This window comes from Sus scrofa, chromosome 14 (genome assembly GCF_054392235.1).
Source record: "Sus scrofa isolate SSC_HxYL_T2T_F1_AM1 chromosome 14, Sscrofa_HxYL_maternal_Yorkshire_Landrace_v2.0, whole genome shotgun sequence".
Taxonomy (NCBI): Eukaryota; Metazoa; Chordata; class Mammalia; order Artiodactyla; family Suidae; genus Sus; species Sus scrofa.
The window spans coordinates 95,273,627-95,288,552 of record NC_139396.1 but is presented as its reverse complement, the minus strand read 5'-3'; the positions used below and the strand labels follow the sequence as shown (position 1 = coordinate 95,288,552).

General features: G+C 52.1%; 1 protein-coding gene across 1 annotated transcript; it reads left to right on the top strand.

Moving 5' to 3' along the window:
- Positions 1-658: 658 nt before the first annotated feature.
- On the top strand, positions 659-11,323 carry TYSND1 (trypsin like peroxisomal matrix peptidase 1). The gene is made up of 4 exons (XM_001927343.7): positions 659-1,932; positions 3,896-4,026; positions 4,961-5,146; positions 8,960-11,323. Exons 1-4 carry the CDS (start codon positions 761-763, stop codon positions 9,175-9,177), a joined length of 1,707 nt encoding a protein of 568 aa, XP_001927378.4. The 5' UTR covers positions 659-760; the 3' UTR covers positions 9,178-11,323.
- Positions 11,324-14,926: the final 3,603 nt, after the last annotated feature.

Genomic DNA, 14,926 nt, shown 5'->3' with positions numbered 1-14,926 from the left:
TGGATGGTGGTTATGTCATTGTGTGAAATGTGCATACCGCAAACTATAGGGTTGTATAATTAAAAACTGGCTGAAGCTAAGGTTCATCATAGTTTTAAAGGGCAATTTTATTTGAGCAAACCTGGTTTCCATGAGATATGTAGTGTGGGTCATCAAAAGGCCCTAGGTGTAACCTTGTGAGCTCCATGCCCCCCAGTAAACTGCTGTAGGGTTTACTTACAGAATTTCAAAATACTGAATGGGCCTAGTATTTCCTTGCCCGTCTTATCCCAGGCATCAGAGGTCGGATGTCCCCTACACCTGGGCTGATACTGACAGGTCCTGTCTTCGCCTGGGCAAGTCTAGCCATGTCAGCGCACATTTCTATTGTCTTTCCTGTAGCGCAGCCAACGGAGACGAGACTAGGCTTCCAAGGGACCAGCACGCCTCTTCTACCGGTAAAGCCACACTCCTGTCTCACTCCTGGAGCTGATCCTCGGGTTCCGCCTCTCCCTCTAGCTCTCACCATCTGAACCACTAGGACGGGGAAAGGCGGGGTCAGCCTCAGCAACCAATCAGGGCTCGGCCCCTAGCCCAGCCAATCAGGACAGGCCATCTGGGGCTCAGCCAATCCGGCCGGACGAAGAAGACTGGCGACAAGTGCCTGCACCTCTCCTTCAGGTTTGGGTGGCCCTTCGTGTGGTCAATCGGTCTCTGTCGCGGTTCTTGCTCGCTCGCTCGCTCATAGTCCTGGAAGCCCCTGTGTGCCGTCCCAGAGGCCATGGGGCGGCAGTGGGGGCCAGCCATGAGGGCGGCCGAGCAGGCGGGCTGCATGGTGAGCGCCTCGCGGGCGGGGCAGCCGAAGGCGGGCTTATGGAGCTGCAGCGGGGTGATCCTGAGCCGCCGCCCGGGCCTGGTGCTGTGCCACGGAGGCATCTTCACCCACTTCCTGCGGGCCGGCAGCGGGGCACTGACTGTGGCCGGCGCCGCCTTCCTACCCGGAGACAGTTGCAGTGACGACCTGCGCCTGCACGTGCAGTGGGGCCCAACGGCTGCAAGTCCCGCAGGCCGCGCAGAGCGGGGCCGCGCTGGGCTGTGCACACCCCAGTGCGCCGGCCTGGACCCTGGCCCGCCCGCCCGGCCCCGCGGGCGGCAGCTGCAGCCCCCGCGCCCCGCCGAGCTGTTGCTGCTGCTGAGCTGCCCAATCTTCCGGGGCCAGTTCGCGCGCCTCTTTGGCAGCGAGACAGCCGAGCAGTGGCATTTCGCAAGCGCCGCACCGGAGGATGAGGTGTCGGAGGAGGAGGAGGAGGATCAGCTGAGAGCGTTGGGCTGGTTCGCGCTGCTGCGCGTGCTGCCGGACCCAGAGAGGGAGGCGGAGGCGGTGGAGCGCGGGCCGATAGTGGCGGTGGCGCCTCTCGGGGCTGTGCCCAAGGGCGCGCCGCTGTTGGCCTGCGGCTCCCCGTTCGGGGCCTTCTGCCCGGACATTTTTCTCAATACGCTCAGCCGCGGCGTGCTGAGCAACTCGGCCGGCCCGTTGCTGCTTACCGACGCGCGCTGCCTGCCAGGCACCGAGGGCGGCGGCGTGTTCGCGGCGCGGCCCGCGGGGACTCTGGTGGCGCTGGTGGCGGCGCCCCTCTGCTGGAAGGCCCGCGAGTGGGTGGGCCTCACCCTGCTCTGTGCCGCCGCTCCTCTCCTCTGCGCCGCCCGAGACGCGCTCTGCCACCTGCACCCCGGCACCGATGCCCTGGCTGCCTTCCTACCGCAAGAGATGGGCGCCCCGTGGGACCGGCCCCTCCGAGATCCCGGCCCCCCGTGGGCAGCCGCGGCTGTGCTAGTGGAGTGCGGTTCCGTCTGGGGCTCTGGAGTGGCCGTGGCGCCCCGACTTGTGGTGACCTGCCGGCATGTGGCCCCTCGGGAGGCAGCCGGTGTCCTGGTTCGCTCCACCACCCCGAAGTAAGGCCTTCAAGGTTACCCCCACTCCACCCACTCACCAGGTCTCAGGCCTCGGATTATAATCCTGAGGATTATGGAGGCCTTCTGGCATCACACTCGTGTCTTGGTGGTGCAGTGTGGATATAGACTTAGGACCCTCCGCTTATCCTTGGCACCCAGAACTCCAGTTCTGGGCCCTCCTGGCAAGGGGTGAATTGGGTTTGGGCAAGATGCCAAGCAACTGGATTGGGGGACTGTGGGGTGTCCCACCTCTCCCTCCCAGACTGAATTCCTCCTGGGCAACTTCTCTGTCTCAGCCTTGGACCCATACACCAGTAGGCCCTTGAATAGAGACTTCTAACCCTGTCCTCTCTCCCCTGAAGGTGGTAGCGAAGTCCTGGGGGCCCAGGAAGGCACCCTCTAGGGGTAAGGGGAGGAGCCTGTTAATCTTACTTGATTTATCTCTTAGATCTTAACCAGAAGTCCCTTCCGGATCCAAATGAACAGAATATGACCTTCAACCTAATTAGAATATGGGAGGGGAGCCCAGGTAGATAGGTACATTTTGAATAGTGGTTGGGTGATCCTGGCAGCCAGGTTGGGACCTCCAACATTTGTTCCTTCTCTACTGGGAAGGCACTCCTGCCCTCCTTTACTTCACCTTGCTCTGACAGTGGAGACAGAAGCCATGGCTTCCTGGCTTGGTTTTCTAATTCATGTTCTTTCTGTTTCTTCTGTAGCCCAGGTGCTTAACTTAGGCCAAAGCAAAGCAGTATAAGACCAAGTGTTAATACTTGTTCTGCTGTACCAGTTCAACCCAGCCTCAGCCCAGGCCTTTCCAATTGCCTCTACTGAACTTCCGAGGTTAACCCAGCCCAGCTTTGCCATAGAAGTCCCCTCTGGCAACCAATGGAAGAGCCGTGATTTTATAAGGAAGACATGATGAGAATTTTCCTCTGCGTATGGTCCCCAATTCTTCACCCCTCCCCTGCCCCCCATCCCCACATACTCTTGATCCCAGGGAACTCATCAGTTCTGCTGGAAGCTACCCCTACAGAATTTGTAGCAGGAAGCTATAATCTATCTAGGGCAATTCCCTTAATCCATCTAAGCTGCTGTCCCATAACCTGACACTGTAAAGTCTTGGAAGACTCTGCCACCTAATAAGAGCTATAGAAGTGCTAGCATTTATGCCAACAGAGACCCAGAGAGATGAAATCATATGTCTGCCCCACCAACAAACAGGATTATGGGTATCAGATGAGGCAGTAAAGGGAAATGCTGGTAATCTTTGCCCTGGCTCCTACCACCATGTGACCTTAGGAAAGTTACTCAGCCTCTCTGGGCCTCGAATGTGCCACTAAAATGGAGGTGAGGGAGTTCCCATCATGGCTCAGCAGAAACAAATCTGACTAGTATCCACGAGGATGCAGGTTCAATCCCTGGCCTCGCTCAATGGATTAAGGATCCGCCGTTGCCGTGAACTGTGCTGTAGGTTGCAGATGTGGCTTGAATTCCTTGTTGCTACAGTGTAGGCTGGCAGCTGCAGCTCTGATTCAACTCCTAGCCTGGGAACTTACATACGCTGCAGATGTGGCCCTAAAAAGACTAAAATAAAATAAAATAAAATGGAGGTGATACCAGTGCCCAGTTCATAGGGCTGCTGTGAGGACTAAATAAAATGATGTCCACAGAACATTAACCCTAGGCCTGGCCCACAGTGCTCCCTAGGTGTCAGGTACTTGTGATCATGGTGATGGGCAGGAAGCTTTATGTAGACATGCTCTACCATTGGTAAAGCATGTTTGGAAATTCCACAGAACGGCTAAGTGGTGTGCCCAGTGTTGCCTGCTGGTATGTTTCAGGGCTGACACCAAATCTTGTGAGCCCCAAGTTCATGAATTACTGTCACTAATTATTTTGCTTCCTCTCAGTGCTAATGTTTCAGATGCTAGCCTGTCATTTTGTTTCCCTTGCTCACCAGGGGTGCCATAATCTGGGGCCACGTGGTGTTTGCCACCCAGGAGACATCTCCCTATGACATAGCAGTGGTGAGCCTGGAGGAGGACCTAGAGGGTGTCCCCATACCTGTTCCAGCTGAGGATTTCCATGAAGGTAAAGGACAAAGGAGCCCTCTGATCTGTGGTGGACCTTAGGAGGGAAGGTGGATGTTGATCAGGGAAGTCAGTCTTCTTCCCCACCTCTGCTGGAGTAATGAATTGGGGTGGCATCAAGCTGGCACTTTGTTACATCCTGATTATAGCGATTTGGCCAGAGTTGCCCTTGGAGGCCTCCTTGCTTCTGCCAAGCATGCCCAAGGTCCTGGAGGTCATGCTTTCTTCCTGAGGCCCTCCACCAGTCCAGTGTGGCAGTGAGGAGCCTTGGGGGCAGACTGGTCCAAGAGATTTTTGACGCTCCAGTGGCATGATTTGAGTAAAGGGCTTTATGATGCTGCCACAGAGGTCCCACTTTGTGAATGTCAAGTGACATAACAAAGACTATAAGCTTTCTGTGTTGGCCTCTTCTGTCACTAGCCCTATGTCCCTGGACAGTCAACTGAATGTTTTCTGCCTCCGTTTCCACATCTGTAAAATGGGCCTAATGCTCCCTATTCCTGGGCTTTGTGAGGCGTGTTTGAGATGTTGCCTGTAAAGCACTTGGTGAAGGAAGTTGGTGACCACTTTGTAGTCATCATCACCGTTTTATTTTCACCCAGAGACTTCTTAGTTCCAGGAGGGGAGGTGAGTATCAATTCCATAAACATTTATTGAGCCCCTGACTAGATACTAGGAATCCTAAAAAGGCCCCCAGTCCAACAGGGGAATGAAGGCTGGAGAACAGCCTGGTGCTGAGAAGTACTCGAGCAGATCCAGGGCTGGGAGCTCAGTGGAGATCCTGGGAAAGTTCTCGTGGAGGCAAAAGCATCTGAGCAGTAGCTCAAAGGGTAGAGAGGGGTTGGAATTTGTAAAGGGCAGAGAGGGGTTGGGGTGTTGGAGTCCTGTCAGACAGGGGAGGCTCCCCAGCTTAACCCGCCTTCTCTCCCCGGCAGGCGAGGCCGTCACGGTGGTGGGCTTCGGCGTCTTCGGCCAGGCTTGTGGGCCCTCAGTGACCTCAGGCATCCTATCGGCTGTGGTGCAAGTAGATGACACACCAGTTATGCTACAGACCACATGTGCCGTGCATGGTGGCTCCAGCGGGGGACCTCTCTTCTCCACCTGCTCTGGGAACCTCTTAGGTAACTAGTTCCTTGGCCTGTTCCCAGCCTTCCTCTTGCCAGAGCCTCAGTCCCATCCAGTGAGTGCTCAGCATCTGGCCCTGGGCACCACCCTCTGTCTGGAGACATGGTGGGCCTTATGTCCTCAGGTGGTTAGTCAAAGTTTTCAGGCTCTTGTGCTCCTGAGAGTAGAGAGGGTCGGATGCTGAGCATGGAGGGAAGAGAGCTGAGATTTTGGTCCCTTCTCTGCCACCAAGCCCTGCATGACCTCAGGTAAGTCAATCTCATCTTACCTGTGAAAATCAGATAAGAAAATCTGTGAGTTGAATTAGTACAAGGGTCACAAACTCAAAAGCCTGCAGAGCGAGTCAGTGACTGAAGACAGCGGTGGGTGAAGGGTCAAGTGTGAACGTAGTGAACACCACTCAGCTCCAGCACATTCTTGCCTCATCACAAAGATATGTGGGCCTAATGCTGCCTGACCAGTTTTTCACAAGAAGCTGTGATCCTTCTTCTTCTTTTTTTTTTAAATATGGTTGATGGAGTTCTCTGGTGACTCAGCAGGTTAAGGACCTAGAGTTGTCACTGCTGTGGCATGGATTCGATCCCTGGCCCCAGAACTTTTGCATGAAAAAAAAAAAAAAATGTGGTCATTAAATTTTCAATCTTAAAAATTTGGTAACTAAATCAGATTTTTTTTTTTTTCTTTTTAGGGCCGCACCTGAAGCATATGGAAGTTCTCAGGCTAGGGGTCAAATCGGAACTGAAGCTGCCAGCCTACACCACAGCCACAGCAATGCCAGATCTGAGCCACATCTACCACCTACACCACAGCTCACGGCAATGCCAGATCCTTTAACATCCCAAGCAAGGCCAGGGATCAAACCCACATCCTCAGAGGTATTAGTTGGGTTCATAACACAATGAGCCACAGTGGGAACTCCTCAGATTTTTTTTCTTTTTTTCTTTTAAGTGTGCTTATCTATTAAAAAAAAAAAAAAAATCCAGGAGTTCCCACCATGGCTTAGAAGAAACAAATCTGACTAGCATCCATGAGGACACAGGTTCGATCCCTGGCCTCTCTCAGTGAGTTAAGGATCTGACATTGCTGTGAGCTGTGATGCTCGGATCCCGTGTTACTGTGGCTGTGGTATAGGCCGGTGGCTACAGCACTGATTCAGCCTCTAGCCTGGGAACCCCCATATGCTGCAGGTGGTGCAGCCCCAAAAGACACACACACACACACACACACACACACACACACTCCAACCCTGATCTATATGGCTCCTGCAGGGTTCACCAAGCCTTCCCTTTCTTTTATTTCTTTCTCCCATAGTGAGAAACCTTGCCCTGCTCTTGCTAGCCAAGGTAGATTTACTTATTTCTTCAAATGTAATATACAAGTAAAGTACTTTCAGAACGCCTAACCCACAGCCCTACCAACTAAGAGTACAGTGTTTGAGTGTGTACAGTTCTTTTTATCTTTAGCCTTAAAATGTGCAGTCAAAATGCTGTTCTCCAAAGTGTCTTTGTTCATCTCCTTTCCTCCCCTTCCCCTTCAGTGAGGATTCACTTGAAAAACAGATACATTTGTCCTAGTCTGCATTCCATTTTTTTCCCATATACTGGTTGACTTTTGAAAATATATATACAGGTAAGTGGATACAGAAATAAATATAGAGGAGTTCCCATCTTGGCTCAGTGGTAACAAACCCAACTAGTATCCGTGAGGATGCAGGTTCAGTCCCTGCTCAGTGGGTTAAGGATCCATTGTTGCTGTGAGCTGTGGTGTAGGTCACAGATGCGGCTCAGATCCGGTGTTGCTGTGGCTGCGGTGTAGGCCAGAAGCTGTAGCTCCAATTAGATCCCTAGTCTGGGAACTTTCATATGCTGTGGGTGCAGCCCTAAAAAAAAAAGAAAAGAAAAGAAAGAAAGAAAGAAAAAGAAATATAGATGTATATATATGCATGAATTAGTTAGTGTGAGTTAGTGTGTGTAGATCTTAACTCTGTCTGCTGAGGGGGATAGAAGCAGTGACATCTCTGTTGCAAATAGCACACCGAAAGCCCAGATCTTGGTTTCTAAGAGCCATTCTCTAATAAAAGGAAGCTGGAACTGATTGATTCCAGGGCCAGGACAGGGAAACTCTGAGATGAGCCCGGAGCACCTTGTGATGCTGAAAAGGAAGGCAATGCTAACAACTGTCATAATAAGAACAAAATGATGGGCATGTCACATGTTGAAAGAACCAAGAGCCTGCCTGAAGGAGCTCCAGTGGAATAATTTGAGCAACAAATAGCAAAAGTACTGGATTATAACCCATAGAAAATAATGAATATCCATGAGTCCACACTGATATAAATACATAACTGAATAAAATTGTTTTGGCTATGCCCTCAGCATGTGGAAGTTCCCAGGCCAGGGATCAAAGCTGAGCCACAGCAGTGTCCCAAGCCACTGCAGTAACAATGCCAGATCTTTACCCGACACAGAGAACGCCCTCAATCAATTTTTAACAGGAGACGCAACAGCTCTTCCTTACAGAAGAATTCCAATGAATAAACATAGAAGAAACGAGGGAAATAGAAAATCACTATTAAGGCACCACAGTAGGAAGCTCAATATTACCATGAAAACATCAGGTAAACCCATATTGAGGGACATTCTATAGAATAACTGACCTCTACTCTTTGAAGTGTCAAGGCCATGAAAGATAAAGACCATGGAACTAACCCAGATGGGAGGAGACCTAGGAGACATGATGTCTAAATGCCATGTGGGTTCCTGGATGGGATCCTGGATCGGGAAAAGGGCATTAGTGCAAATACTAGTGACATGCAAGTGAATTCTGTACTTTCGTTAATAGCATTGAACAAGGTTCATTTCTTGGTTTTAATAAATGTGTGCTAACATAAGGAAAAGCTAGGTGAAGTGTGTAAGGAACTCTGTACTATTTTGGCAAGACCTCTGTGAGTCTAAAATTGTCCTTAAAAAAGGCATAGCACAGGAGTTCCCATCGTGGCTCAGCGGAAACAAATCTGACTAGGATCCATGTGGATGCAGGTTCAATCCCCGGCCTTGCTCAGTGGGTTAAGGATCTGGCGTTGCCACGAGCTGTGGTGTAGGTCACAGAGGCGTCTCAGATGCCACATTGCTCTGGCTGTGGTGTAGGCTGGCAGCTACAGCTCCGAGTCAACCCCTAGCCTGGGAACCCCCATATGCCTCGGGTGCAGCCCTAAAAAAAAAAAAAAAAAAAAAAAATGCATAGCATGCACTGAGCAGGCCAAATAAAACGTGTGTGGGTCTGATTCATTTATTCATTCACTCAGCAAGTATTTGCTGAGGTCCTGCTCTGTGCCAGGCACTGTTCCAGGTACTGTGGAGACAGCATGAACAAAACACAGCAGTCCTGCCCTCACGCAGCTGACATTATTTGGAGAGAAAGACATACGTTAAACAGAGCATGTTAGCTACTAATGGTGTTACAAAGAAGGTAAAGCCAGGAAGGGGATGGGCTGTGAGGATCCCATGTCCATGAAGGAAGCCTGGTGTCTGGCACTGTGTTTTTGAGCCACGATGGGAACTCCTGCGCTATGCCTTTTTAAGGACAATTTTAGACTCACAGAGGTCTTGCCAAAATAGTGCAGAGTTCCTTACACACTTCACCTAGCTTTTCCTTATGTTAGCACACATTTACTAAAACCAAGAAATAAACCTTGTTCAATGCTATTAACGAAAGTACAGAACTCACTCAGCCTACGGCCCCCAGGATGGAGGTGGTCCTTCCCCCATTGCCTGGCTCACACCCTCTTTTCCTCTCTGCCTCCTCAACAGGCATCATCGCCAGCAACACCCGGGACAATAACACTGGGGCCACCTACCCCCACCTGAACTTCAGCATTCCCATCACGGTGCTCCAGCCGGCCCTGCAGCGGTACCATCAGACAGGAGATCTGGGCGGCCTCCGGCAGCTGGACCGCGCCACTGAGCCAGTCAGGGTGGTGTGGCGGCTGCAGCAACCCCAGACAGAGGCCCCACGGAGCAAGCTCTGAAGCTGTGTCTCCCCTCTGGAGAGAAGAGCAGCCACTTTATGCCACAGGGAGTGCTAAAGCTGGTGACCTCAGAATCCTGACCCAGCACGCTGCAGCTGGGCTGCCTCCCGTCGCCAGCCCTGGAGTCTGGATCAAACTTCTCATTAGCCTCTATGGGTCTCTAACCTAGTCGCCCATTTGAGGGGTGCTTTCTCGAGCCCCCATCTCTCTCTGTCCCCTGACACTAGACTCAGCTCTGTTTTCTCCCCTTCTGGGGAACCCAGAATGACTGTACAACAGCCCTGGTCCTGACAGACGGATGGGAGTTGGAAGGCAGGTCCAGCCCTGGGTTTGAGTCTGCTCCCTGTCTCCTGATGGCCACCGGCCGCCTGGAGCAGTTGCTTCCTGCACCCTGAGCTCCTCGCTGCTCTGGGTCAGAATGGGGCTGGCAGAGCACTGGGGCTTCCTCAGAAAAATGGGCACAGAGGCCCTGTTCTGAAGACCAGAGGTGAAAGGAGGGCATCTTCCTGTTCCGCTAGACCAGAGGCGGTGGCGTGCCTGAAAGCCAGGACTCCTGGCTCTTCATATGCCAGGGGCCCTGACCTACAGGGATGCTCTGACACAGTGCCTTAATTTTCCAGCCCATAAAATGGGCCTCAGGGATCTGGGGACAGGGGGCTGGGATGTGTCTGGTTGGGGTTTGGGAATAAACAGGATCGATAGGAGACAGGACCTACTTCTATATATCAGCTTCTTTTTCTCCTCCTCCTTTGTTTCGAGAGTTGAGTGGGAAATAGGAAAGCACCAGGCACAGAAATACAGCTTTTCTGTCCTGCTTTCTCAGTGCGGCTTCATCTCACAGGACACTCGTGCCAGACTAGTCCTGGTAGCTGGTCCTGGTGCCAGTCACCACGGGGTGGGGCTTGCAGATCCCGGAGGGTGGTGATCTTAGCCTGGCTTCAGGTGTTCAGAAAGTGCCCAGGCCTTTGCCAGGCCCTGGAAGTGGGTGGGAGTGGGCAGTTCAAAGGGGAATGAGGCCAAGGCAGCCCCTTGGAGCTAAGACCAACCCTGGGGGTCAGGAGCATACACTGTGTGTGTGCCCAGGGCCCTACACACGTGGGCCCTCAAGCAATGATTGTTAAATCATCAATAGGTTGGGCCCCTCATCTTACTGCATCTGGGGCTGCCCTTTCAGAGGAGCCATGGCCAGGGTTGATCCATCCAGGCTGGGAGGGGTGCTCCACCATGGGTGTGGATTGCAGGTGAAGCTGGGTGCTGTCAACTGAAGCTGTGGGAGCAGGTGGAGTGAAGGGCCTGGGGCCAGAGCAGGAGCCTGCCAGGGGCTGAGAAGAGACAAGCAGAAGCACAGGAAGAAAACCGGGGAGGCTAAGACCTAGGTCAGTGGGGCAGACACCAGAATCTGTTTTCCTCACTTCTTTCCGGTCCTGGCCACCCTCGCAGTCAGGTGTGTCTGTGAGTTCCAACTCACGGTACCAGAGCAGAAGGGAGGTTTGCCACTTCCAGGCTGGCTTATAGAAACTTATCTGGACTTCTCTGCACCCTTACCCCCACCCCCCGCCCCTGGTGGGAGTGAAGGCAACCCTTTAAAGAGACCTTGGGAGCCATTTATTAAAGATGGCCCCCTCGTTCTGGTCCCTGGATGACGGTGTGGAGGGGGCAGCCTCATTAACCAGTCCATCGGCCAGGTACTGAAACCCAGGCCAGAATTGCACTTCTGCTGCATTTGAGCCATTAGACGGGGGGATCTATTCGTCACAGCCATAGAACCTGTCCTCATAAAGTCTTTGCCTACCTGGGAGCACTAGGCCAAACCACATTTCGAGGGAGAGTCCTCCTGTCATCTGAGGGTTATACATTTCACTAAAACCAACCAGGCTCTTTGGATGAAGCTAAGAGTTGTCTCTTCCTTGAGTGGGGTTAGCACTTCTATTTCTTTGGGTCCCCGGGTTGAGCCCAGTACCTTGGAGTTCCTCCCAGCCCTGGGAGACCATAGTAGGGTCACCTGTTGCTGTCAGAGACTGTCCTCAGGCCTGGGTGCGCTCACTCATCATGGCTGAGAGCCAGCAATGCTTCCTTCTCATAGACTCTGTGATATTTAATCTGTGTGCCATTCTGGTTAATCATTAAAGTTCCACAGAACTACCAACATTATGACAACCAAATCATATCTCCCTACTACCCCTTGGGACCTGGAAATTCAAAGATGACACTTTCTTGTTAGGCAAGGAGCCCTGATTTTCGGTGCCAAAGCTGTGCACGCTGTTGAGTGGGAAGAAAGGAGTGATTGTAGGGTGAACTGTCAGGGAACAGCCAAGAGGGACTGGACTGAGATTCTCTCCCCCAGCCCCACATTGTATTTTGGCTTTTTAGGGCCGCGCCCAAGGCATATGGAGGGTCCCAGGCTAGGGGTCGAATCGGAGCTACAGCTGCTGGCCAACACCACGGAAACAGCAACTCCGGATCTGAGCCGCAGCTGTTACCTACACCACAGCTCATGGCAACACCAGATCCTTAGCCTGCTGATCTAGTCTAGGGATTGAACCCAAATCCTCATGGATCCTAGTCGGGTTTGTTAACCACTGAGCCATGAAGGGATCTCCCCTCTCCCCTTCTTGAATCAAGGTGTCCTCTGGTTGCCAAGAAGGTGTTAAATGACCTTCTTTCCCTGGTTGGTGTGGTTTGGAGCAGGTCCTTGAAGATGGGCCACGCCAGTGCTACAAGCCACGCCTGAGTCCAGTATGGACCACTGCACACCTCTTCTCAATCCCAGGTTCAGGTTTGTGATGATTTTTTGAGTCTTTCCCTTGTAACCTGCTGATTGGAATCCTCTCCATCTTAGCCCAGTGTCTCCACAAAACTTTCCTTGACCTTCCCAAGCCCAAGGCTGTACTGCTCTTATTCACCTCTGTCTCCCGCAGAGCTGGGGCATGTGCCCAGTAAATTTCTGATGCCTGCTTAACTCACCATTGAGTCTCTCCTTTGCTTGGTTAGGCATGATGCGCTGCTTTAGGGTCAAGGCCCAGCTACTCTCCTTTACTAGCTGGGTGATTTTGCCTGAGTTATTAATCGATGAGTTTCAATTTCCTCATCTGTGAAATGAAGATTAATAAAACTTACCTTGGAGGACCCATATGTAAAGTAAATTTGAGAAGTTATTCTAGGCACTTAGCTTGTGTTCAATAAATAATATAGCTATTATGTTTCTAAGAGTACTGGTAGGATTGGTTCATCAGAAATGAATCACTCATGGAGTTCCCATTGTGGCACAGTGGAAACGAATCTAACTAGGAACCATGAGGTTGTGGGTTCAATCCCTGGCCTTGCTCAGTGGGTTAAGGATCTGGTGTTGCCGTAAGCTGCGGTGTAGGTTGCAGACTTGGCTCAAATCTGGCATGGCTGTGGCTGTGGCTGGCAGCTGCAGCTCTAATTAGACCCCTAGCCTGGGAACCTCCATATGCTGCAGATGCGGCCCTCAAAAGACAAAAGACAAAAAAAAAAAAAAAAAAAAAAAAAGGAATCATTCCGGTTGCCAGGGGCTGGGTGGAGGAAGGACCAGGTAGAGATTGCTGAGTGTGGGGTTTCTTCTTGGAGTGATGCAAATATCCTGGAGTTAGATGGCAGTGATGGTTATGTAGCCTTCACACCACTGAATTGTACACTTTGAAAGAGTGTATTTTATGGTATGTGAATTATATCTTAATTTAGAAAAAATCGTGTAAGCACACATTAGCGAATGTCTAGGGAACCAGGTGCTGGGGTCAGTGCCAGACGCCGGGGACTCAAAGTCCAGCAAAGCAAGGTCCTAGCCCCCAAAGAGCTAGTCAAAGGTGGGTGTTGCCCTAAGTGTCAGAGTTTAATCCCCACCCTATTTTCCTCTATGGGTTTCAGGAGGAAAACAAGGAGATACAAGCTATTTGGAAGTCTGCAAAACTCAGGAGAAATGAAGGGTCACTGCCCCTAGAGCATCAAAACCAACCTGTGATTCCCTGATGGGTCCCAGGGAGGTGGGTAAGGATGGACAGGGCTCGTGGGATCTCTTCACCCACACACAGGCATGGTTGCTCTTCTGTGGCCTCAAGGGCTGAGAGGAGGTGGAGACTCTCATCCCTCTGACAGTCTGTCCTCCTTCAGCCCACCTTCACAGGGCAGGGTGCCAGCTGGATAGGAAGAGAGGCAAGGATTCAAAGAACTGGAAGAGGCAGCCTGAGTTGTGTGAGCTAAGAATGAAAGCAGGGTGCTCACATCAGCTCCCCTCCCAGCTTGAGATGATTCCAGGGACCAATGTCTTCCAGGTGGAATTGATCACAATACTCCCTATGCCAGAGTATTGGATACAAGGTCTTTGACTATAGCTTTTAGAAAAGGTACAGAAATGGCTATTTCTAGCATAAACATTCATGAAAACCAAGACAGTAAAGGGCAGTATTCAGAAGAGCACTGGACTGGGAGCGAGGAAGCTGCCAGTGTACTGTGTAGCCTTGGGCAGGCTAATCTGCCCATCTAAACCAGCTGTAATAAATGGCTGCTGTGTATTCACTGCGGCTGTGTGCCAGGCACCATGCTATGGCACACTTCACCATAAATGATCTCCTTGAATCTTTGCTACAACGTTTCGGGTAGGTGCTAATATGTGCATTAAATAGAGGAAGATGGCTTATTTGTCACCAGATTGGCTCAATCCTACCTCCAGGTTGTGGCTCGCATCAGTACACAAGCACTTTCTTTCTCCCTCTTGACTTCCCTCCTACATAGCGTTAGAGCAGGAAAGGGCTGTGGGGTTTTGGAGCAGAACTAAATAGACGCAGAGAGTCTGGAGCATTGAGGTTTCAAGTGGTTTACTAACCAGAGGAGGAAAGGTTCAGGCTCTCTGCCTTTATTTACTTCTGCTCCCAAACCCCACAGCCCCTTCCCGCTATAACACCCAGTTCCCCCAATTTCGGGCAGCCCTCCTACTCCCCCCATCTTTCCACCCTTGAAGTAACTCAGACCTCACTCTTCTGCTGAAAACCCTGCGGTGGCATCTTGCTGCTCTTGGGACCACACAGTCTTCACCAGGGCCTGGAGGCTTCTGCTACCTTGCCAGGCTTGGCCGCTCTGCCTTCGACGCCTCTGCAACGCCCCTGCTCTCAGCTCGTTGTCTTGCTTCCACCTTTGCACACCCAGAGGCACAGTTGCCTTCCCTCTGCCCAGGGCCAAGTCCATCTCATCCTTGGAGAGACCCCAGCACCTTTCCTTTGCCCTGCTGTTCAAGTTTTACTTACTGCAATTAGCCATACGTGTTTTTTTCTTTCCCCAGACTCTCACCTCAAGGAAAGCAGAAGTCATGCCTGTTTTGTTCTACATTTTACAACCCCTCACCACCACCCTGCGCGCCAGCACAGTGCCAAGCATGGAGTAGGTGCTTAAGTGAGTTGGCATTTTGGTTTATACGCGCCTGAAGGCAGAAGGCTGGTGATCCGCCCGAGGTCGCACAGCTCGCGCTGCAGCTCGCCCTCTAAGGGACGGCGGCTGGAAAGGCGTCTGGCAGGGAGCCGGACGAACTTTGCGCGGAGTCCGAGGGGCCGGTAGGGCGCGGGCGAGCTCGGCCATAGGGCTCAAGTGCTTACGGTTGGGGCAGTTGGCTCTCGGGCTGGCCGAGGCGGGCGGACGACTGCAGTTCCCCGGGTGGCCGCCGGGGGCATAGCGGAGGCTGGAGGGCGGAGGCGCCGAGTCACGCCGGCCCGGGAGGGGCCTCGGCCCCGCCGGCGAC